Source organism: Cupressus sempervirens, chromosome 7 (assembly GCF_028749045.1).
Source record: "Cupressus sempervirens isolate cs-2001-9-10 chromosome 7, ASM2874904v1, whole genome shotgun sequence".
In the NCBI taxonomy this organism is placed as follows: Eukaryota; Viridiplantae; Streptophyta; class Pinopsida; order Cupressales; family Cupressaceae; genus Cupressus; species Cupressus sempervirens.
Genome location: NC_143124.1, coordinates 582,868,587 through 582,894,485, shown reverse-complemented (window position 1 = coordinate 582,894,485; position 25,899 = coordinate 582,868,587). Strand labels below are relative to the sequence as shown.

The following is a 25,899-nucleotide window of genomic DNA, read 5'->3' as shown; positions in this document are numbered from 1 at the left end:
GTCACTTGATATTTTGGGTTCCGAAGTATGCTTTCTTTTAATTTATGCTTTCATTGGATTGCTTGGATATTATGTTTAGATGTTAGTTATTTGACGCATTCCTATATTATGATGTTTAGCATATGATTAGATGATGTGATTTGATTAATTGGAATATCTATTGCTTTACTTCTTAGCATGTTAGACTTCCTATTCGTATAATGTTTAGCATATGATTAGCATGTTAGATTTCCTATTCTTAAGATGTTATTATGCTTTAGTAGTGATGTTCTCATAAGACAGCTCCAACTATCTAGTTGGCAGTTTAAGATGTTATGTGCGGGGATGGCTAGGACCATCGAGGTCTCATGATGCTATTATGGTTTGGTGGAACCGCGCACTTACTTTGTTTTTCAGTGCATTTGATGTTGCTTTTAGTTCATTTCCTTCACTGCTATGTTTAGATGGTTAGATGCATTTTCTGTCTTTAAAATATTATTTTCGAGTGTCTACACCTCGATTTGTGGATCCGGTACTCCTCGGTGTGGAGGAACTGTCTTTTCATGCTTTTTGTTCCTTGTTGGTACTCCTCGGTGTGGAGGAATTGTCTTTTCATGCTTTTTGTTCCTTGTTTTCTTGGTATGTTGTTATGGTTCTGTTGGTTCCCAAAACTGCAGATTAGAATCCTACAAGCCTTGCCTGCTCGATGTTGGGATATCCAATTGGTTAAGGCCAACTTAATGGGATTGATCGATGTGATCTAAATCCCATGCGCTTCTGGCTCTGCAAAATCGAGGTAGGTGTACTTGATCCCGTACAAAACACTTAGATCCAAGGCGCTTATAGCAGAGTAATTAGAACGCGAATATGATGAAAGCTTTCAAAATGGCAAGAATTATAAAAGGCTTTAAGATTGCAAATCACAAATTAAAATAAAAGTAAATAGTTGTATGAATGTTTAAAAAAAAAAAAAATGATTACTACAGATGATTGCAACAAATGAATATATTAATTCTTCAATGGAAAGAAATGAAATAGTTGCCAGCATATGGATTATGAATCAGGAGTAAAAGACCAGTGCTTAATTAAATGGGCAATCAGAGTCAATATTATAAGTTGAAACGTACAACTTTATAAAGTTTAATATATTTAACTATAAACAATTTTAATAATTCTGACGCGACGGATCAATTACATAAATGCAATTTAAATTAGTCTAAAATGTACTTTAACTTCGGCGGAGACAAATTAGACATAAATACGGAAACAGTAAAATATTTCACAATATTTACGTTTATCAAATTTAAAATGCAATAATGACCTGGTCCACTTATCCGAATATTAAAATATTTTTAGAAAATAATAAAAAACATTTATAAAGGACAAACCATAGTAATAATTTAAACTCTAATGCAAATAAAAATAAATACGCTTATAGATTGTGTCGGAAAAAAAAAAATTACACGTAGAGACACTTGTTACGGATGATCCATCTACTACAAATCTATCCGGACCGCATAAAAATTTGCTCACTAATCCAGAATCCAAAAGCTTTGTTCAATTGCTCATTTCTCTGTCAATAAAAGAATTTAATACATCATAGAGCAAGTAAAATTTAAAAAATAATAATATTCTCGTAAGTCTCTCTTTGGTTTGGCTTTTACATCTCATATTTATAAGTTTTAGAAGGGTGTATTTAACCATCACACCTCTTCATAACTAATAACCACCAATATTAAGTATTAAATACTTAATGTAATCTTGACCTAATATGATCGATAGTTTGGTGTATTATATTTTAAGATGCTTGAAGCTTTTACTCTTTTGCTCCATATTTACAAGCGCCTTTAAATCCTTATGCTTGTATAAAGAACTAGGGTTTTGAGTATAGCCTTCAGTTCGAAAGGAAATAGAAGAGATCCTTGTGAGATATTCGAATTTCTAATCTGGAAAAAGGCGTTAAAAGATATCTTCTGCACTCAGCGTATTTGCTCCTCTTCCGCTAGATCTCATCTTTTCCTATTCTTCTCCTCGAGGATATTTGATCAAAACTCTCCACTATTGAGGATACTCCTTCCAAACAGGCATCCGAGATTTGTTTCTTTATTGATTTTCCATTGCATCCACTGGCCTTTGCTTTTTACAGATTGAGCATCACTCGTGTGAATATCCTTGCCGCATATAATAAAGTATTTAATAAAGGCTTCATCCTCCTGCAAAACACATGAAGACTAGTTAGACATACATCATCAAACAACCTCTAATGGGTTAGTGAAAGATAGGCGGTAAAATTTCCATAGCTATGGATGAAAGGCACTCAAAATTGCATGAGATACAGAGCTTCTCAACAAAGATATTCATTGCTATATGCAAGAAGTTCACTGCATATATCCTCCATGCTTTGGACATATGTTACTCCTTTGGCGACGTTTTTATTGTGAATGCCTCCCAAGTTTTACCGCTAAGTCAGGATGTAAATTGTATGGTTTGATGCTTGCCGTCAATTCTTTTCTCTAGGTTGACCTTCTTGGTAAGTATTGTTGACTCTGTATTATAAGCGATGCTAATTGTAGTATTTCCACTAGCTGAGTGTTTTTCTTTGCAATTTCAAGAATATTCATATATGATGCGTTGGCCATTGGAATTTTGTTTGGAGGAAATTCTTAAGGTTGAAAAACAGGTAAATGATCCCTCATTTGGAATGGCTTCACATGGTTCCCTAATATATTGCATTTGTACAATTGTGCACTATGCCACCTATTATCCTTATCTCTCTCCCATAACCATTACCTCATTCAACGTTCTTTGTATCCATTGTCAACCTTCCGCTCGGGGGACTCATTGTAATATTCTACAGGTTTTCAAGATCCTAAGCTACCGTATCAGGTGCCTTGCTTGTGTCCCTTTTTAGACGTGGATCCTGTCTTATATTCTTTGCTAATACGATCCTTCCTTGAGCTCTCCCTCAACAAAGAGACATATGCTGATGTTTTCTGACCCAGACGGTACCTTTCAACTCCACAGAGTGTTCTCTATTGGGCAAGGTTCATTTCTATCTTCCATTTTGAATTGGCTTTTGTATCCGAACATATACCATGGTCCATGATAAACATCCTTCAGTTGTAATCTCACTTCTTCCATCACGTATTATATTGATAGCCGCAACATCAAGTATGTTTGCTAGATCAGCTCCAGCCATACCCTCTGTTAATCTTGAAATAACTTCATAATCCACATCATCTATCATAGGTTTCTTCTGTGCATGAAGCTAATAGGTAATCCAATCTTATTAGTATTCTACCAATATTAGGATGTCCTTAAAATCTCAACACAGCCTTCAAATAAAAAGCTTGGGAATATTAATTTTTCGATCAAAGCACCCAGGCCTTACTATTGCTGCATCAAGAACACCTGGCCTGTTGGTATCAGCGATAGTAATCACATCTCCTCTCCCTTCAAATCTATCCAAGCATGTAAGAGGCTGATTGACTGTGGCATCACGTTCTTGTCCTCCAGATCCTTTAACAATACCACGAGTTTTTCCAACAGCATCCAACTCATCAATAAAGACAACAGAAGGCACATTTTCCTATTACCACTGAGCTGTGCTGAATATAAAAAGGCCTTCCCCACAACTTCTACAAGTTCCAACATGTAAGCTCTATCAGTTTTCGGATGTTGATAAGTTCAGTTAGATCTCCTTACATAAGAAGAATCAAGCCAATATTAATATCTGAAATATAGATGAGATTTCTGGTGTGAGCTCTTGAAGCTTGAATTGTCAACTTCTCCTCTGAGTTCTTGGACAGTAAAGCCGTTTACAAAATGACCATCGTCAATGTTCATCTGTTGTTCATGAGTGTTAAGTATTCAAGCAATACTAATTTCTAGGCCATGCTGCATACAGTGATCAAATATTAGAGTTTCAACTTTGCTTGGTCACGGCAACTTCAGACTCTGATTGAGTTAACACTCCCCCAATATTCTCCCATCTGAGGATGCTCAAGAGGATCTTCATAGACTTCATACGCTGATGTAGCTCCAATTTTTTCAGCAAGTTACAACATGTCCAATGTTCTGACGCTTACTCTACTTCCTGATATTAACCTTGAACCAACAAAGTCTTATCCAAATTCTGTATTGCTGTTGGAGCTCTTGCGTATGAAAAGTTTGAAATTTCTGTTGCTATTTACTGTAACAACATTGTTTCGTTGTGCATGATATCATTACATCTGCAATCTAGATCAAAACTCGCAAGCTTGTAAGTGGCACTCTACCTGTTGCCTAATTCCATGATGCAGCTATAATAGGCAAATAACAACAGAGTTGAGATAGAAGTGAAAATAGTTGATCGATTCACAAATCCTGCAAAACTTTATAAATAAAATAAAACAACCACATTAATCAAACAATGAGAAGATCTAGGATAATGCTCAAAATGGAGTCCCTAAAAATAGGGTTCCATCAGGTTCCTCGTGCGAGATTGTTAAAGTTTCACATGGTTCTCTACAGTTCCTCGCGTGGCTTATTGCACTTCCTTGTGTGAACCTGAGCACCGGTACTTATGCCTTACAAGTTTTGGACATAGTACTTATGATTATAACAATGTTATATCATTCACTATGCCCCAATGTCTTAGCAAATTGATAAATATATGGTTTGTGTCAATAGTGTCAACCTTATGTTGAGTAATATAGTTAGCCTTTAGGTTAGTAAAAGAGACTTTAATACGTTGTCGATTTATGCAACTATTCAGTTGGACGATAGCTCCATCATCAATTTTTCCACCATTTTAGGGGAAAAGCTCCTCCCTAGCCTTCCTAGATACATCACTTGAAAATGACAAATTTTGAGTAGTTACATACTTCGAAGATGTATCAAAGCCTATTTTACTAACCTAGAGGCTAACCATATTACTGAACATTAAGTTTCCTCTATTGTTACAAACCATATATTTATCAACCTGCTAAGACTTGGGGCATAGTGGATGATATGATATTACATGAAGGAAACCTCCAGTTTGCACGCCCTGTGCACCATTCAACACTAAATTATGAGAAATTGGGATCCCACATTTTAGGTTTACCTTAAATAAAAATATCAAAATACTTGCAAACTGCAACTAATCTTTAGATCAAAAACAAGACTTATGAATAAGGCAATACACAACTAGATGGGTGATAACTGAGAGTTGATATTGAACTTACTGATTCTCTCGAACATCTCACAGTTGGCCGATAGCTGAAAAAACAAAGAAGGGTATTGATAACTGATCGGTTGTATCGAATTTTTAATTCTTTCAAAGATCTCACACCTGGTTAATAGCTCAAAATCCAATAAAGGGTGTGGATCTATTGATTATGACAAAAATGATTACAAGAATTGAGCAATATATTAATATATCTAAAAAATGACAGCAACCTCTGTACATTACTACTAAATGGGGAGTATAGACTCCAAGGGCTTAAGGCAAAAAACCGTTGTTTAGTATAAGTCTCTAGTCAAAGCATTATATTATCTTTGCACATGTAAACTTTAAGTCGGAAACATTTTTGAAGAAGGTATCGATACCTTAGTGGATACTTGAAAATTAAGAGGCTGTCTCGAGCTTAGTAATTCTCTCGATGGTCTCACTCCTGGTCGATTGCCTGAAATCCAAGGAATGGAGAAATGATGTTGATCTATTGATGATGACGAAAATCATTACAAGACTTGAGCAATATACCTTCACCACTGTTGGGGACTAGTGTACAGAGATAGTCAATTGTTCCAGTGTGACCGTTATTGGATTTCTTCACTTGATATTTTAGGTTACGGAGTATGCTTTCTTGTGATTTATGCTTTCATTGGAATGCTTGGATATTATGTTTAGATGATGTTACTTATTAAACGCATTCCTATATTATGATGTTTAGCATATGATTAGATGATGTGATTTGATTGGTTAGAATATCTATTGCTTTATTTGTTAACATGTTAGAATTTTTTTCCTTATGATGTTATTACGCTTTAGTAGTGAAGTCCTCATAAGACAACTCCAATTATCTAGTTGTTAGTTTGGGATGTTACGCGTAGGGGATGGCTAGGACCTTCGAGTTCTCATGATGCTATTATGGTTGGGAGGAATCGTGCACTTAGTTTGTTGTTTTAGTACATTGTGATGTTGCTTTCAGTACAGTTCCTTCACTGCTATGTTTAGATGGTTAGATGCAGTTTCTCTCTTTCAGATATTATGTTTGAGTTTCTACTTTCTACACCTTGATTTGTGGATTTGGTACTCCCCAATGTTTAGGATCTGTCTTTTTGTTTGGGTTGATTCAGGATTTAACTAGTTTTTCGAGTTATTCACCCTAATCGATTATTCACTCAAAACGTGAATAAGTATCCAAAGAGAAAATTAATTCCTCACCTCTCACTTTTGAATTAGAAAGTTTGAGAGTAAAACCTAAAATCCTCTTCATGAGGAATTATTGTTTTGTTCATTGTGGGTGCTACGGCCGTGGGATCGTCGTGAGATCGATCTACTTGGATCCAGTTAGGGGAGACCTTGGATTGTCGTGATTTTCGGCTACTTCTGCTGGATTGTGATTTTATGGTTCAGATTCCCATTTTGCCCTTTTGACTGTGAGGTAGGGCTGTCCCGTTTTATTGTTTCAGCTCCATTTTTACTTAGATTTTTTGTTGCCATTTGTTAGGATGCTGAGAACTAGTTTTTCCCTCCGTTTTTGTTTGCTAGTTTTGCCCGGTTGGATGAGTATTAATGTTTTCCTTGTTTTAGGGATGAGGGTTTGTGGTTTCACACTGTTATGCTGGCCGTTCTTGCATACGGTGTCCAAAACTGAATTTAATTGGATTTTTGTGACTTTGGTGCCCTTAGACCAAATTGGTTTTATTTTTAAAGTTTTTCATTTTTTGGGTTTTACATTGATTTGCATGTCAGCCAGTTTTCTCGGCTTTTCTTGGCATGATGTTGGTCGTATCCGTTAGGATGTCAGTTTGAACATTGTTGCACTTTTATTTTTGCATTGGGCTGTGTGCCACATCCTTACTCTTGACATTGTGTTTGGTTGAGTGATTTTAAACCTAGTGTTATTATTTTTTTTGAGCCCTTGTGGTTATTTCGTGGATACTAGGATTCGTGTAAAATCCATACTCTCGAATTGAGGCCGGTTGAGTGAGTTCATGATGTTTGGTTTTGTTGCATCATTGGGATTCGTTTAGAGTTCATACTCCCAGATTGAGGCCGGTTGAGTGAGTTCATGATGTATGGTTTTATTGGTTTATTGTGATTTGTGTAGAATTTGTACTCTTGAGCTTGTATTCAGTTGAGTGTTATTTTGCTTGTGTTCTCATCGAACCTTTGTTTTATGATCTTCGTGATGGTGGTGCGCCACACACGACCAAATTTAACATTGTAAATTCGTTTCCTCTTAATGGTTCTAATGTCCCCAAAGAAGGGACGTTACATGGGGCTTTACATTTGGTATCAGAGCCCATGTTCAAACATTGGGATCTCTGTGTATATGTTGCCCATATGGTTGATGCTCTGTAGTGTGAGTGCAAGTGTCTTGGTGAGAAGTAGTTGTTGCAATAAGATCATTTGGGTTAATGAGTTACGTCCAAAATTGCTTATTTCGTAAGCTTGTGAAAAGTTGTAGTAAAATTGTGTTATATCTAAATGTTGCATTGCATGGAAAAGAATTAAGAAAATTGTAGTGATGCATATGCATGAGCTTATTGATGCTGCATTATCTGATGTGCCTGAGTGTGTTCTCTAACAATGCTAGGAAGATGCATTCCTTAACATTGTGTGGTGATTTCTCCCTCTTGTGTGACTGTTCTCAGTCATCAATTGTAAAGTAATTTAATTGATACCTTATTTTATTTGGCTGGAGGTACTTTCCTCATGTTGTTGGGCTAGCATTGGTTTTCAGTATTTTGCACTCTTGAACTAGTTAATAGAATTTCTCTATTGCTCTCTTTGTGGCTATTGTCAAACTTAATTTATTGTTGAACTATGCACATTTTTGAGACTTACTGTTGGAATTGATAATTCCCCCACTTGGGATTTTTCATTATGTTTTTTGGTGACTTTTTTGAATGTCTTCTACTGCTGCCCAGTTGTGTGTTGTGACTATGATGTCCATTTCAGACCAATGATAGTATGTACAAGGGATAACATTGCGGATAACATACTCGTGTGTTTGTTATAAATGTAAGTTTTTTTGAAAATGTTGTTTGGTTCAATGTGGATAAACACAATATTTCTGTGAAGGAAAAAGAAAGTTGATAAAAGGTGTATAAATGTTAAATGGTTATTCATTCTTGCTACTAGTTGTTAAACTCTTGGTTTCTATTGTTTTTAACTATTTATAAGAAGGGTGATTTAACGTTGGTTGGGTTAAATGAGAGCATGTGGCTTGAGAATATTCTTTTACTCGCTTATCTAGATGTATGGTGTGTGTCAGCATTCCTCCTCTCTTGTGGTTATGGACATTCTATTGTTGCATTCTTTGGCAACTGGGATTCTGAATGTTTATCTTGCCTTATGGTGTTGAGTTGTGGCTAGATGAAGTTTTTTGTGATTGGTTGGATTGTGTTTGGGAACTTGTGTTGCTTGGGTTCTATTCTTGAATTGCAGACTTTCGGGAGTAATTCTAGTCTTTGGGGAGGATGATGTAGTACCTCTCCCAATAGATTTTTGTAAGTCATTCGGGTGGATGCAACCCTGGTGATATTGCTTTGTGATGCTTTATGCGAAAGTGAGTGATGTAAATCGATTATTTTAGTGCAATTTAATAAATGGTTCAATTAGGTGATTTAATGCATTTATCACTTCGGCTATATTATTATATGTAACTGCACTTGATTGTATTGTTTACTTTGCAAGATTTATATCCCTGGCAGTCGAATAACCTGTTTTCATTTGGGTTGATTTGGGGTTTAACTAGTTTTCCTAGTTATTCACCCTAATCGATTATTCACTCGAAAAGTGAATAAGTATCCAAAGAAGAAATTAATTCCTTATTTCTCACTTTTGAATTAGAAAGTTAGAGAGTAAAACCCAAAATCCTCTTCATGAGGAATTACTGTTTTGTTCGTTGTGGGAGCTACAGGCGTGGGATCGTCGCAAGATCACTCTAGTTGGATCCAGCTCAGGGAGACTTTGGATTGTCGCGAAGTTCGACTATTTTTGTGGTATTTTTATTTTATGGTTCAAATTCCCTTTTTGCCCTTTTGGTTGTATGGTAGGGCTTTCCAATAAATGGAGAGTGTAGACTCCAAGGGCCTAGGGCAAAAAAGTGATGTTTAATGTCTCTAGCTAGAGCATTATATTACCTTTGCACATGTAAACTTTAAATTAGAAACATGTTTGAAGAAGGTATCGATACCTTAGTGGATACCCAAAATGTGAGAGGTCATATTGAGTTTAGTAATTCTCTCGGTGGTCTCACACCTGACCGATAGCCTGAAATCCAAGGGATGTAGGAATGATGTCGATCTTTTAATGATGACAAAAATCATTGCAAGACTTGAGGAATATACATTCACCACTGCTGGGGACCGATGTACAAAGACGGTCTATTGTCCTAGTGTGACAGTTGTTGGATGTCTTCACTTGATGCTTTAGGTTCCAGAGTATGCTTTCTTGTGATTTATGTTTTCATTGGAATGCTTGGATATCATGTTTAGATTATGTTAGTTATTTGACGAATTTCTATATTATGATGTTCTAGCATATGATTAGATGATGTGATTTGATTAGTTGGTATATCTATTGATTTACTCGTTAGCATGTTAGATTTTCTGTTCGTATAATGTTTAGCGTATGATTAGATGATATTGATTTCTTAGTTGGAGTATCTATTGCTTGTTGGATTAGAATGTTAGATTTCCTGTTCTTATGATTTATTATGCTTTAGTAGTGACATCCTCATAAGATCGCTCCAACTATCTCGTTGGTAGTTTGGGATGTTACGCTCCGGGGATGGCTAGGACCTTCAAGGTCTCAGGATGCTATTATGGTTGGGATGAACCGTGTACTTACTTCGTTGTTTCAGTGCATTGTGATTTTTCTTTCACTTCATTTCCTTCATTGTTATGTTTAGATGGTTAGATGCAGTTTTTGTCTTTCAGATATTATGTTCGAGTGTCTACACCTTGATTTGTGGATCCAGTACTCCACCGTGTGGAGGAACTGTCTTTTTTTTCTTTTTGTTCCTTGTGTTCTTGGTATGTTGTTATGGTTCCTCGCACAAGATTTTACTTCCTCGTGCGAGATTGTTGAAGTTTTGCGTGGTTCTCTGCAATTCCTCGTGTGGCTTATTGGACTTCTTCGTGCGAACCTCAGCACCAATACTTATGCCTTTCAATATAAGTTTCAAACATAGTACTCATGATTATAACAATGTTATATCATTCACTATGCCCCAATATCTTAGTAGATTGATAAATATATGGTTTGTGTCAACAGTGATAACTTTATGTACAGTAATATGGTTAGCCTTTAGTTTAGTAAAAGAGACTTTGATACGTCCTCAATGTATGCAACTATTCAACTGGTCGATAGCCCCATCCTCGATTTTTCCAGCATTTTAGGGGAAAAGCTCCTCCTTGGGCTATACATCACTTGAAAATGATAAATTTTGAAGTTACATACTTCTAGGACGTATCAAAGTCTCTTTTACTAAACTAAAGGCTAACCATATTACTACACATAAAGTCGGCTCTGTTGACGTAAATCATATATTTATTAACTTGCTAAGACTTGGGGCATAGTGGATTATATGACATTACATGTAGAAAACCTGCAGAGTGCACACCTTGTTCACCATTCAACACTAAATTACAAGAAATTGGGATCCTGCATTTTAGGTTTACCTTAAATAAAAAGATCAAAAAACCAACAAACCACTGCTAATCTTTAAGCCAAAAACAAGACTTGCGCATGAAGCAATACCCAATTGGATGCGTGATAACTAAGAGTTAATATTGAACCTAGTGATTCTCTCGCAGATCTCATAGCTGGTTGATAGCCCGAAATACAAATAAGGGTGTTGATAACTGATAGGTTGTATCAAACTTAGTAATTCTTTCGAAAATCTCACACTTGGGGCATAGTCTATGATATGACATTACATGAAAGAAACCTCGAGAGTGCACGGCTTGTGCACTATTCAACATTAGATTACGAGAAATCGGGATCCCTCATTTTAGATTTACCTTAAATAAAAAGATCAAAACACAAGCAAACCACAGCTAATCTTTAGGTAAAAAAACAAGACTTATGAATGAAGCAATACCCAAGAGGATGCGTGATAACTGAGATTTGATATTGAACTTAGTGATTCTCTCGAAGATCTCATAGCTGGTCAATAGCCCAAAATACAAAGAAGGGTGTTGATAACTGATAGGTTGTATCGAACTTAGTAATTCTTTCAAAGATCTGACACTTGGCTGATAGCCCAAAATCCTATAAAGGGTGTGGATCTATTGATTATGACGAATATGATTACTAGAATTGAGCAATATATCAATATATCCTAAAAATAACAGCAATTACTTGGAATAACCTGTTTTCGTTTGGATTGATTCGGGGTTTAACTAGTTTTCCTAGTTATTCACCCTAATCGATTGTTCACTCGAAAAGTGAATAAGTATTGAAAGAGGAAATTAATTCCTCACTTCTCACTTTTGAATTAGAATTAATTAAAACCCAAAATCCTCTTCATGAAGAGTTACGGTTTTGTTCGTTGTTGGAGGTACGAGTGGGGGATCGTCATGAGATCGGTCTCGTTGGATACAGCTTGGGGAGACGTTGAATTGCTGTGATTTTCGGCTACTTCTGCTAGATTTTTATTTTATGGTTTAGATTCCCGTTTTGTCCTTTTGGTTTTGAGGTAGGGCTCTCCTGTTTTATTGTTTCTGCTCCGTTTCTACCTCGATTTTTGGTAACTATTTGTTAAGAGGCTGAGAACTAGTGTTCCCCTCCATTTCTGTTTCCTAGTTCTGCCCGGTTGGACGAGTATTAATGATTTCACTATTTTGTGGATGAGGGTTTGGGGTTTCGCACTATTATAGTGACCATTTTTGCATACAGTGTCCAAAACTAAAATTTATTGGATTTTCTTTGCTTTTGTGCCCTAAGACCAAATTGGTTTTAATTTCAAAGTTTTCCAATTTTGGGGTTTTACATTGATTTGCATACTGCCCAGTTTTCTCGGATTTTCCTGGCATGATGTTTGTCGTGGACCTGGATCATCTGTTAGGATGTCAGTTAGAACATTGTTGCACTTTTATGTTTGCATTGGGTTGTGTGCCACATCCTTACTTGTGACGTTGTGTTCGGTTGAGTGATTTTAAACCTAGTGTTATTGTTTCTTTTGAGCTCTTGTGGTTATTTCATGGACACTAAGACTCGTGTAGAATCCATACTCGCAAATTGAGGCTGCTTGAGTGAGTTCATGATGTTTGTGGTTTTGTTGCATCATTGGGATTCGTGTAGAATCCATACTCCCAGATTAAGGTCGGTTGAGTGAGTTCATGATGTATGGTTCTATTGGTTTATTGGGATTCGATTACAATCTATACTCCTGAGCTTGTATTCAATTGATTGTTACTTTGCTTGTGTTCTCATCCAACCCTTGTTTTACGATCTTCGTGATGGTGGTGCGCCACACGCGAGCACATGAGCATGCATTCGTCGGGTGGCTTGTGGGACCCAAACTACCGATTGTATTTCGGTGGAGTTATGTTCATTGGGGTTGGGTTGGGAACTTACATTGCCTTTGGTATGTAAGGGTATGTAGGGTAGATGTGTGGAGTGGCTTCTTTCGTGTACTCTAGCCTAGAAATGGCCAAAAAGGTAAGGTGAAGAGGTTCTAACAAGTGATAACTAAATTAATAAATGGGTACTAGAACCTAATGAAAAGATAAGATTTGAGGCACCCGGCCTCCTGAGGGAGTTGAGCGAAGGTGTGTGTGTCTAGCCTCCTGAGGGAGTTGACCGGAAGCACAATATCTGGCCTCATATGGGAGTTGATCAAAGATACTTTCTGAGTCTAGCCTCTTGAGGGAATTGTTCGAAGGCTGGAAGTGCTTGCGTTACCTGATGGCAAGTAATGACACTCCACTAGAGTCCCTGCATAGTTATGCATAGACGGTCTAATCGGTGACATGTAGTTGCATTTTCTCATAATCTTGGTTGCGGTCCTTACTACTGTCTGGTGTGAGTGTTAGCCACAAACATTTCCTTTATGTGTGTTTGTGGGTGCATCGTTATCTCCATCAGCATGGCAGGAGTGTACCTATGGATCTCACATGATTGGGAGGTGTGGCTACCTTCACCACTGTTCGAGATCGGTGTATAGAGATGGTCTATTGTCTTAGTATGACTGTTGCTGGATGTCTTCACTTGATACTTTGGGTTCCAGAGTATGCTTTTTTGTGATTTATGCTTTCATTGGAATGCTTAGATATCATGTTTAGATGATGTTAGTTATTTGACGCATTCTTATGTTATGATGTTTAGCATATGATTAGATGATGTGATTTGATTAGTTGGAATATCTATTGCTTTACTTGTTAGCATGTTAGATTTCCTATTTGTATAATGTTTAGCATATGATTAGATGATGTTAATTTCTTAGTTGGAGTATCTTTTGCTTATTGGATTAGCATGTTAGATTTTTTGTTCTTATGATATTATTACGCTTAAGTAGTGACGTCCTCATAAGACAACTTTGACTATCTAGTTGGCAATTTGGGATGTCACGCGCGGGGCATGGCTAGGACCTTCGAGGTCTAATGATGCTATTATGGTTGGGAGGAACCGCGCACTTAGTTTGTTGTTTTAGCACATCATGATGTTGCTTTCAGTTCATTTCCTTCGCTGCTATGTTTAGATGGTTAGATGTAGTTTCCATCTTTTAGAGATTATGTTCGAGTATCTACACCTCGATTTGTGGATTTGGTACTCCCCGTTGTGGAGGAACTGTCTTTTCTTGCCTTCGTTTTCTTTTTTTCCTGGTATTCTGTTATGGTTTCTCGTGCGAGATTGTGGAAGTTTTGTGTGGTTATCTGCACTTGCTTTCGTGGCTTATTGCACTTCTTCGCGTGAACCTCAGCACCAATACTTATGCATTACAATATCAGTTTTGGACATAGTACTTATGATCTATGTCACAAGGTTCGAATTCAAATTTCAGTTTGTCAATCATAATATTCGAATGAAATTAGGCAAGAGTGAAAATTCGAAAAAAAAATCGACATTAAATTCGCCTTATATAAAATTTATTTAATTTTATATACAAGTGATATATCTACAATATTGTCAAAATAGTTTGACATTGCTAAATAATTAAACTAAATAACTAAAAATTATTTTAAAATAAAATAATATTATAGTAATTAACAATATTATATTAAAGATCATAAAATTCGTATGAAATTCGAACATTGGTAAAAATTTGCTGAAATTCGAATTTCATGGATGAAATTTGCCGTACCTTGTGACTGAGCTTATGATTATAATAATGTTACATCATTCACTATGCCCCAATGTCTTAGCATATTTATAAATATATGGTTTGTGTTAATAGAGGAAACTTTATGTTGAGTACTATGTTAGCCTTTAGGTTAGTAAAAGAGATGTTGGTATGTCCTCAATGTATGCAACTATTCAGCTGGTTGATATCCCCACCCTCGAATTTTCCAGCATTTAAAGGGAAAAGCTCCTCCCTAGGCTATACATCACTTGAAAATGACTAATTTTGAATAGTTACATACTTCGAGGATGTATCAAAGTCTCTTTTACTAACCTAAAGGCTAACCATATTATTCAACATAGAGTTGCCTCTTTTGTCACAAACCATATATTTATCAACCTGCTAAGACTTGGGGCATAGTGGATGATATGACATTACATGAAGGAAACCTCTAGAGCGCACGCCTTGTGCACTATTCAACACTAAATTATGAGAAATTGGGATCCCTCATTTTAGGTTTACCTTAAATAAAAAGATCAAAACACTAGCAAAGCACTGCTAATCTTTAGGTAAAAAACAAGACTTACGAATGAAGCAATACCCAAGAGGATGCGTGATAACTGAGAGTTGATATTGAACATAGTGATTCTCTCGAAGATCTCACAGCAGGTTGATAGCCCAAAATACAAAGAAGGGTGTCGATAACTGAGAGGTTGTATTGAACTTAGTAATTCTTTCGAAAATCTCACACTTGGCTGATAGCCCAAAATCTAATAAAGGGTGTGGATCTATTGATTATGACAAATATGATTACAAGAATTGAGCAATATATCAATATATCTTCAAAGTGACAGCAACCTTTGTGCACTACTACTAAGTGGGGAGTGTAGACTCCAAGGGCTTAGGGCAAAAAATCGTTGTTTAGTATAAGTCTCTAGCTAGAACATTATATTACACTTGCACACGTAAATTTTAAATCAGAAACATGTTTGAAGAAGGTATCGATAGCTTAGTGGATACCCAAAATGTCAGAGGTCGTATCGAGCTTAGTAATTCTCTTGATGGTTGTAATGTCCCCTTTTTAGCATTCATAGCATGATGTTGTCGTTAGTCTATTTCCCCACGGTCCCATAGGCTAACCAGGACATTAAAGGGGCTTAGAGGCCATTTGGCTTAGATAGTTTCAGTTGCAGGTCTTTTTGAGGGGTTTTGAGGCAACTTTGGGCATACTTACTATTTATAGTAAGTCATCTTGGATATGGTTGGACATCCAGTGGCAGCGGTATGTCGATGGTAATTGTTTAAAATCAGCAAGAAGACTTGTTTATCATTGATAAGATTTGTTATGCATTAATAAAGCTATTTTATAAAGTTAAATTTAAATATTTAACTTTATTAATGCATAGACTATAGTTTGTGGGAAATATTTAAATTAAAAGAGTCCCCTTTATTTTATAACACATTGGAGACATAAGTTACATAAAGGGAGTGATGTTTTATCCCACATTGAGAAAACGAAGGATTGAACTCTTGTGAGAACACTATAAAAGAAAGGGAAGAGCTTCTTTTTAGTATGCTTGGAAATATCAAAGAAATTGGAAAATTTGTTGGAGATTATGTTTCAATAGTTTGGAGGACGAAATCCCTTCAAGCTGGAAATCTTGACGCCATTGAAAGATATGGTCTTGAGATTCAACATAGTAGCAGTCCGAAAAAGCGGAACCGAAAAAGCAGGCTAACAAAAACGGGTACGAAAAAGCTGTCCGAAAAAAGCGGAACCGAAAAAGCAAGCCGAAAAAGCGGGTGCAAAAAAGCAAAGTAGAAGGGGCAGCATAGGAGAAAATTATTACAGCCATCTACAACCAGGTTCTTTGTTATGTATTGTTTTTTAGGGTGTTATAAGCTTTCAGTTGTAAGTGTGCATTATACCAACATTATCATTTTGTAATCCATGTAAATGCCAAAGTCTTGGCCATATTTCATGAGCATTGTAATTTTCATTGCAATTAAGAAGATAATAGTTGCTGGTGCCATTTAAGCAATTTAATATCATTATTTATCAGCTAATTAGTTTGCATACCAACTGTTTGTAAAAATGCCAGTTGGCTGTAGGTGTTCATTCCTCATGCTTAGATCATATATATGCACTGAATATTGTCAAAATTAGTAGCACACTCATGTTAGGTCATTGTGTAGTCTATTGTAGTCTTCTAGCACAAGATTTTCATTGATGCAAATTGAAGAAAAAGTCATTTGAAGCTAGCTGAAATACTATATCAGTCATATGTCCCTTGCATGTGAATTGTTTGATGAAATTCTTTGAGCTTTCATCAGCATTTTTTTGAGGACAGATTAGAGGTGGGTTATTATAGTGGTATCAGAGCTTGCTTGCAAAGTGTTTGACGAAATGTCAAACAACTGAAGTATAAAGATTTTTGGTGTTTGAAGAAGTTATAACCTATTGGGGTTATTACAGTGGTATCAGAGCTATAAGTCCTGCCATCTTGTGGAGGTCTTATTTGGAATAGCCAGATAGAGAGGAAAAAATGTTTGACAACATGTATATCAGTTCGGATCAGGGAAAGGAAAGATTCTTACAGATATTAGACACCTTGGCACAGGGACAGCGATTAGCAGAGCAGAAAGCACAGGAACAAAGTCAGAGATTGGAGCTTATGATGCAGATGATGGCACGTCAAATGGGGTTGAATGCTAATGTGGGTGGAGGAAATAATCAAAATGGTAATAATCAGGATGGGACACATAATGGAGGCGAACAAGTTGGGAACAATTTCGTTCATGCACCCCAGCAAACTAGGACAATGAGTTCAAGGCTCATGATTCCCACATTTCCTCCTAGAGCCCCAGAGCAGCCCGTACCAGAGCCCCAGATCACTGATATACAGGACCAGTTAAGGAGAGACTGGGAAGCCGGATGTCCAGATTTTACTGCTGCAATTACCTTTAGGGAGTATATAGATGTGCGGATGAAGCATATGCCATGTGGACATGACAGGAACTAGAGCTATGAGCTACGGAAGAAAGTAGGGAAACTTCAGTTACCATATTATGATGGCTCGGGGAAGTCTACAGCAAGAGCTTGGGTTCAAAATCTTGACACATACTTTCAAAAGAACCTTATGCTTGAGGAAGAAACTATTAAGTATGCAACAATTCACCTGGATGGGTTAGCACACAAGTGGTGGCATCATGGTATGGTCACTATGGGTCATGCACACATTACCTCATATGTAGAGTTTACGGAGAGACTGATTGAACGTTTTGATAGGCCTAAGGATCATACCTTCCCTATGACAGGCAAAAGCTTGTATGAGGAGTTTAACAGACATCCTGATTCGATACAGGAAGACATTAGCACATCTTTAGGTAATGGTTTATCGGCATCATCCTCACAGGCAGAAGGGGTTACAGATGTTGTGCAGGTTGAGCTAGTAGCATCAGAAGGTGATATTACAGGCACACTGGATTTTGTGATTGACATAGATAGTGATTCCAGTACAGTTGGGCTAGATGAAGTTACAACAGTTGAATACTGTCATGTTTGAGGATAGTACATTTGATCAACAAGTGAGCATTCAAGACTTTGCAGAAAATGAGTATCAAGCACAATTGGATGCTTCTTCACATGAGATAGAGGCTAGTAGCTCTTTACTTGGTTTGGCAAGCCAGTTGAAGACAAGGGACAAGAATATTGTCACGGCTTTATCTCATCGTGATAGGATACATGGATTGATTGAGAATCACATTTGGATGATTCAACGGCAGGAGAGACAGAAATGAGTCACAACAGGTTCTTCTTGTGACGACTTACAGCAGATCAAGGAAGGTATGGAGGCAATGAAGTTGGCTCTCCAGGATTCTGAGAGACATGTGGACGAGCGTTGTCTTGAGGTGAGTTTAGTACGGGAGTTATTGCATATAGCAAGGACTCAGTTTCCTTTTACAGTCAGGTCACATATTGATGATGATATGAGTACGTCTAGCATTCACACTCCGGATTCAAAGACTGTAGACAGGTGCGTGAAGTCAGTTGGTATTTTTCACATTACTCAGGTGAGAAGTTTACTTGAATTGCCAGTTGGTTTCCGTTCATTGATTAGACGTTGGGATCCTATCTTAGTACTTGGGATCGTTTTGACCGGAGATATTTATCATTTTTTGGTAGTAGTATTTGTTGCACCATCATGGACTTGATTAGTAGCTTGCCAGGTGTAGTTCTCATCCATGCCAGCAGCTTGTTTGATGTTGGAATTAGTTTTTACACACTTTTGTTGGGCATTGTTCATGTATCTAGTCGACCATTCTTGTTGGAATGGGTTGATGATCTCTCAGATATGACAAAGTTTATAGAAGAGTCCCAGGATTTGATTATTACAGATGACACCCAGGGGGATGTTGTGGACAGTTTTGAGGACTTAGTCTCCTCAACAGTTTCCTTTGATACGGAGGTTTATGTTGACGCCTCAGTCACTCCATTTGATGATACAAGTTCAGCAGTTGGACTGCAAAATTTGGATGGCAGTATTACAAATGATAGCCATTCTAAGGTTACTCCTTTGGACAGTGTGCTAGGGGTAGAGTATAGGAGTTTGACCAGTCAGCACAATCATGTGTCTAGTCAGCTAAGAGTTTGCGAGCGAGACGTTTCTATCGCTTGCGAGCATTTCGATGCTGCTCGTCAATTGTTAGCAGTTTATGGATGGGGTTCTGCTAGTGATGAGCAGGGAGGCAGTTATCTTTCCTTGACAGAGATCCACTCTTTATGGGAGGCTATCCAGATTTTGAGACAGAATTATATGCAGTTGGTAGTCGACAAAGATTATCTTATGGAGTGGGGCAGCATGGCATATGATGCATTATTGGTCAAGGAAGATGAGGTGAGTGAGCTTACTCAGCAGCTGGAGGTGACTTTTGAGTTTCTTGAGAGTACACAGTTGGCTTTCAATAAGTCACAGTTTCATTTAGCTAAAGTAACCATGGAGTTAGAACGACTTCAGTCTTTACCAGATTCTGTAGAATCACGGACCGTGGTGTCTATTGATCCGCGAATGTCCATGGTCGAGGTTGATAGAGGTAGTGGAGATGAGGATATATCTATCCACAACACTAGTATTGGCATATTTGGTCTGTTTCCACTAGAGGCAGGTTTAGCCGAATTGTGCGCTACAGCTGAGCATTGTGATATGTTTGACTTGGAGGGCACAGAGATTAGTGATGTTGTTGATTCTGCACTCTTGGCTATATCGTCCTCTGACTTAGCTGATGATCAGTCACAGTTGGTTGTATCACGTCTGCAGGATGAGTCTTTGACTGGGATTGGTTCTTTTTACTGGCATTATACTGTAGGATATGTTCATCGGTTTGCTTTTGATCCATGTGTTGAGGAGTTGATGGCAGACAAGTTTGGTCTGGGCTCTCGTTTTTGCTATCTACTGTGTAATGACTATTCACCATCAGCAGTGCATGGGTGTTATGGTTATGAGACAGTGATCGGTGATCTGCAGAGTTGTGTTAATTGCAGTAGGTGTGCAGTGTGTGGATTCTCTGTATTTGGTGCAGTTTCATGCGGGAGTATTCATCATTGCTGCAGAATTGTATTGTACATTCCACATTGGGTAGTGGGATGTGTTGATGGTATTTACTATGTTGGCAGTTTGGGTTATCTACTCTACTTTGGTTCTGATATTTCGAGAGCTTGTTTCTCATGGGTTCCTGACTTTGGAGTTTGGGTGAGTTGTATTCGCCAATTTGATTATGGATTTCTCTTGGTTAATTTTCAGAGGTTGTTGCAGGAGCCTATGTTGACTGACAGTAGTATAGTTCATGACTACATTTGGGATGTAGGTGGATTGATTGGGTTGTTGTTTGACCATTGCTTGGGGACAAGCAATTTTGGGAAGGGCGGATTGTAATGTCCCCTTTTTAACATTCATAGCATGATGTTGTCGTTAGCCTATTTCCCCATGGTCCCATAGGCTAACCAGGACATTAAAGGGGCTTAGAGGCCATTTGGCCTAGATAGTTTCAGTTCCAGGTCTTTTTGAGGGGTTTTGAGGCAACTTTGGGCATACTTACTATTTATAGTAAGTCATCTTGGATATGGTCGGACATCCAGTGGCAGTGATATGTCGATGGTAATTGTTTAAAATCGGCAAGAAGACTTGTTTATCATTGATAAGATTTGTTATGCACTGATAAAGCTATTTTATAAAGTTAAATTTAAATATTTAACTTTATTAATGCATAGACTATAGTTTGTGGGAAATATTTAAATTAAAAGAGTCCCCTTTATTTTATAACACATTGGAGACATAAGTTACATAAAGGGAGTGATGTTTTATCCCACATTGAGAAAACGAAGGATTGAGCTCTTGTGAGAACACTATAAAAGAAAGGGAAGAGCTTCTTTTTAGTATGTTTGGAAATATCAAAGAAATTGGGAAATTTGTTGGAGATTATGTCTCAATAGTTTGGAGGACGAAATCCCTTCAAGCTGGAAATCTTGACGCCATTGAAAGATATGGTATTGAGATTCAACATAGTAGCAGTCCAAAAAAGCGGAATCGAAAAAGCAGGCTGAAAAAAGAGGGTACGAAAAAGTTGTCCGAAAAAAGCGGAACCGAAAAAGTAGGCCGAAAAAGCTGGTGTGAAAAAACAAAGTAGAAGGGGCAGCATAGGAGAAAATTATTACAGCCATCTACAACCAGGTTCTTTGTTATGTATTGTTTTTTAGGGTGTTATAAGCTTTCAGTTGTAAGTGTGCATTATACCAACATTATCATTTTGCAATCCATGTAAATGCCAACGTCTTGGCCATATTTCATGAGCATTGTAATTTTCATTGCAATTAAGAAGATAATAGTTGCTGGTGCCATTTAAGCAATTTAATATCATTATTTATTAGCTAGTTAGTTTGCATACCAACTGTTTGTAAAAATGCCAGTTGGCTGTAGGTGTTCATTCCTCATGCTTAGATCATATATATGCACTGAATATTGTCAAAATTAGTAGCACACTCATGTTAGGTCATTGTGTAGTCCATTGTAGTCTTCTAGCACAAGATTTTCATTGATGCAAATTGAAGAAAAAGTCATTTGAAGCTAGCTGAAATACTATATCAGTCATACGTCCCTTGCATGTGAATTGTTTGATGAAATTCCTTGAGCTTTCATCAGCATTTTTTTAAGGGCAAATTAGAGGTGGGTTATTACAGTGGTATCAGAGCTTGCTTGTAAAGTGTTTGACGAAATGTCAAACAACTGAAGTATAAAGATTTTTGGTGTTTGAAGAAGTTATAACCTATTGGGGTTATTACAATGGTCTCACACCTTGCTGATAGCCTGAAATCCAAGGAACGAAGGAATGATATCAATCTATTAATGATGAAAAAAATCATTGCAAGACTTGAGCAGTATATCTATATATTTTTCTAAAGACGAGAACCTCAGGGCGCTACTATTAGGGTAGTGTAGCCTCTATTAGCTTAGGGTGACAAACTAATATAAGTCTCTTAGTTAGAGCATTATATTACCTATCCCATTTGAAGGATGTATGTCCATCGTGATTGATAAATGGATCTCTATTATGAATGGTTTGAAGACCATTATGCATGGATAGATTGATATGTAAATATATAAACAAATGAATAGTTAAAAGAAAAGTTAACTAAGAGTGGGTGTTCGACAATGAACAACTATTTGTGACATATAAAAGCCCTATTAGGTTTTGTTCCCACACTAGTTACATGAAAACAATTGGAAGGTAGAACTACATACATATTTGTTACAGTGTGGAGTATTAGGGGCTTGATCCCATGGATACGGATATGTAAGCAGCCTAGAGGTGAAGGAAACCTCTAGAGCGCAGTGCCTTGTGCACCGTTTAACACTAAATTACGAGAAATTGGGATCCTGCATTTTAGGTTTACCTTAAATAAAAAGATCGAACCACTAACAAACCACTGCTAATCTTTAGGTTGAAAACAAGACTTAAGACTGAAGCAATACCCAACCAGATGCGTGATAACTGAGAGGTGGTATTGAACTTAGTGATTCTCTCAAAGATCTTACAGCTTGTCTATAGCCGGTGTTGATAACTGAGAGGTGGTATATAACGTAGTGATTCTCTTGATTATGTCACACCTATTCAATAGCTTGAAATACAGAGAAGGGTATGGATCGATTGATTATTAAGATTGTGGTTACAAGAATTGAACACAGTATCTATATATTCTAAAAGGGACAACAAACTCGATATGCCAACTATTAGGGGAGTGTATACTCCAAGGGCTAAGGGTGAAAAATAGTTAAGTCTCTTTCTAGAGCATTATATTAATTATCTTACTTGAAAGATGCACGCCCGTCTTGATTCATAGATGGATGCCTAACGTGAATGTTTTGATGATTGTTATGTATGGATAGAGGGATACGTAAATATGTAAACAAATAAAAACTTAACTAAAGATGGTATCTTGCATTAGTCAAAGGGTTATGCCTTACAATATAAGTTTCTGACATAGTACTTATGATTATAACAATGTTATCTCATCCACTTTGCCGCAATGTCTTAATAGATTGATAAATATATGGTTTGTGTCAACAACGACAACTTTATGTTGAGTAATATGCTTAGCCTTTAAGTTAGTAAAAGAGACTTTGATTTGTGATCGATGTATGTAACTATTTAGCTGGTCGACTACCCCATCCTCGACTTTCCAACTTTTTAGGGAAAAGCTCCTCCCTAGGCTTCCTAGATACATTGCTTGAAAATGACAAATTTTGAATAGTTATGTACTTCAAGGATGTATCAAAGCCTCTTTTATTAACCTAAAGGCTAATAATATTACTCAACATAAAGTTGCCTCTGTTGACACAAACCATATGTTTGTCAACCTGCTAAGACTTGGGGCATAGTGGATGATATGACATTACATGAAGGAAACCTCCAGAGCACAGTGCCCTGGGCACGATTCAACACCAAATTAAGAGAAACTAGAATCCTGCATTTTAGGTTTACCTTAAATAAAAATATCAAAACACTAGGAAACCATTGTTAGCCGACTGGATGGTTCCGGCGGTGTTGTCTATTTTGTAGCCAACTGGTAAAGAGTTTGTAGCGGATGTAATATTGTGGCCGACGGACTCTTTCGGGAAGGTTCGGCGGTAGTATTTATAGGATGTCTGGGATCTTTGTAAATTATCAATCATCTACTGTTGCGAATATAATTCTGTTGTTTGTGTTCATTGTTTGGATGCGTTGATCTCTTTACCTGTACGGTAAAAATTTGGCGCCGTTGCGTTATGAATTTGGAAGGTGGGAGGAATGAAGATTAATGCCAAATCAGCTTAACAAGGATTGGAATAAGGAGAAGGGAAAAGATGGAATCCGTACTGCGCAGGAGAATTTAATTCTGGCACATCAAGCCGAACGCCGACGAAGATTTCAGAAGATTGCCGACAGAAACCGAAGCGCGGAGGAATTGTTGGAGGAGACTCGGCAGCGGGTGGAATTGGTGGAAGAAGCACGGGAGGAGTTCTTGAATTTGTGTTCGCCGAGGGAAGAAAATTCCGACGGAAGAGCATCAACTCGCACGGCTCGCAGTGCGGAGGGAGCACGAGCGTGGAGTGACCTCTTCGTCCGAGATAGACTTCTGCGAGAAACAATTTCAGAGGATCCTTCTTCTTCACCAAGGTTCACAGTTGTCGACACCTCCGGTGTGGGAGTGCAGACTGCCGGTGTGGGAGTTCAGACTGCTGGTGTGGGAGTGCCGACCGCCGGTGTGGGAGTGCCGACTGCCGGTGTGGGAGTTCAGGCTGTCGGTGTAGCAGTGCAGACCTCCGGTGTGATAGTACAGACCTTCAGTGCGACAGTGCAGACCTCCAGTGTGGTGATGGCGGGACCCAAAGAGAAGCTACTGAAATTTGAAGGCGATGGTACAGCCGACCCCATCCGACATTGTAAGACATGTGAGACGATCTGGCGGGCAAATGGAATCACAGATGCCGACGAATGGGCCAGGCGATTTTCGGCAACCCTACAGGGTGTCGCGATTGATTGGTTTTCGGATATGGATCCGCAGAAGCTGGATACCTGGGATAAGATTAAAAAGGAGTTCCTGGCGGAATTTAAACTCTTGCGGGACGATAATGAAATTGTAGCAGAGATTTTCAATACGAAACAGGGGAAGCACGAAACTGTTCGCGTCTACGCCAGGAGATTAAAAGACTTAATAAACAAAATGGAAAGCAAGCCGGCGGACAGATTGTAGAAAAGGTGGTTTGTGGACGGCCTACGCTCACAGTTGCCGAGGAAAATGAAAATTGTGCCACCGTCGTCATATGTGGATGCTTATAACAGAGCCTTGGACCTTGAAAGTCCGCACAAGAGAAAGAAGAAGAAAACTAGCTCCTCTGACTCTGATGACGACGAATCTGCTGGAGATGATAGCAGCGACGACGAAGGTAGTAGCAAAAAGGTTCGTGCCTTACAGAAGGATATGGTTCGAATGATGAAGGAGTTTAAAAATATGGTAGTGAACTGTGGTGCATGGAATGTAAGACCGACGGTCATACTAAAGGATCATGTTTGAAGAACCAATTCTGTGACATTTGTCAGATCATGGGCCATTCGACAAAAGACTGCCCTTTTAACATGAAAACAAGAGGATCTCCACAGGTGCTTCTCACATAGGAGGCTTCCCTGTTAGGTAGTAACAGAAACACGAATGCCGCCGGCGCTACATCTGGAGGATATAGAAATAATCGGCGTGGATAGAATAACAACAACAATAACAATACCAATACGAGCAGAAGCCGGATCCAGTATGATGCAAACGGACGGCCGATTATTCAGTGCCGAGCATGTAACTTGTGGGGGCATTTTGTGCGGGAGTGTCCAACAGCAAATACACCTCAACTATTGTGCCGATGGTGCGGACTCGGCAATCACGACGACTCAAAATGTTCAAAATCCGGAGTGAACTTGATGACTGTTGGAGCGGATGAGGAAGAAGTTCTGGCAATTACGCGGCAACAAGCAAAAGAATACCCGAACCCCGCCGAAGAAAAGAAAAAATTTGCGGCAGCACGGGCGGAGGTTGGAAAAGTATTTCAAACAGTAACACCTCCGGACACCGCCGGCACTTCAGCAAGGAATTCCGCAGAACAAAACATAGTACGACAAATTTTGCAAATGAAGGTGCAAGTAAAGGTAAGTGATTTGCTTCTCACCATGCCCCAACTTTGATCTGCTCTTTCAAATATGGCAGGAGAATCAAGCCTCAAGAAGGAAAAGTCACCGGGAGAACCGAGTCGACGAAAAGAAAAGAAAATTGTTCCGGGAGGAGAAGATCAGATGTTGTTGGTGTTGACATCCAGACGACACCCTGCAGTTGTCGAGATGGGGATACTTGGAC

At 38.1% G+C, this 25,899-nt stretch overlaps 2 protein-coding genes across 5 annotated transcripts in view; one reads left to right on the top strand and one right to left on the bottom strand.

Annotated features, from left to right (window-relative positions):
• LOC149548106 (uncharacterized) overlaps positions 1-25,899 on the top strand; it is a 102,692-nt gene that overhangs the window by 15,894 nt on the left and 60,899 nt on the right. The gene's annotated exons all lie outside the window — the stretch shown is intronic.
• Positions 1,484-25,657, bottom strand: LOC149548109 (putative inactive ATP-dependent zinc metalloprotease FTSHI 2, chloroplastic). The gene is made up of 4 exons (XM_089794227.1): positions 25,601-25,657; positions 3,371-3,568; positions 3,074-3,247; positions 1,484-1,552 (listed from the first exon to the last, which is right to left on the bottom strand). Exons 1-4 carry the CDS (start codon positions 25,655-25,657, stop codon positions 1,484-1,486), a joined length of 498 nt encoding a protein of 165 aa, XP_089650353.1.

Excerpts from the sequence above, each read along its gene's own strand:
- LOC149548109 (XM_089794227.1), bottom strand. The coding sequence starts at position 25,657 with ATGTTTTGTTCTGCGGAATTCCTTGCTGAAGTGCCGGCGGTGTCCGGA. Across the intron at positions 3,569-25,600 it reads CGGTGTCCGGAGGTGTTACT|GAAAATGTGCCTTCTGTTGT; the intron begins GTTTGAAATACT and ends CAGTGGTAATAG. Across the intron at positions 1,553-3,073 it reads GATGTTTATCATGGACCATG|AGAAATGAGCAATTGAACAA; the intron begins GTATATGTTCGG and ends TTTTATTGACAG.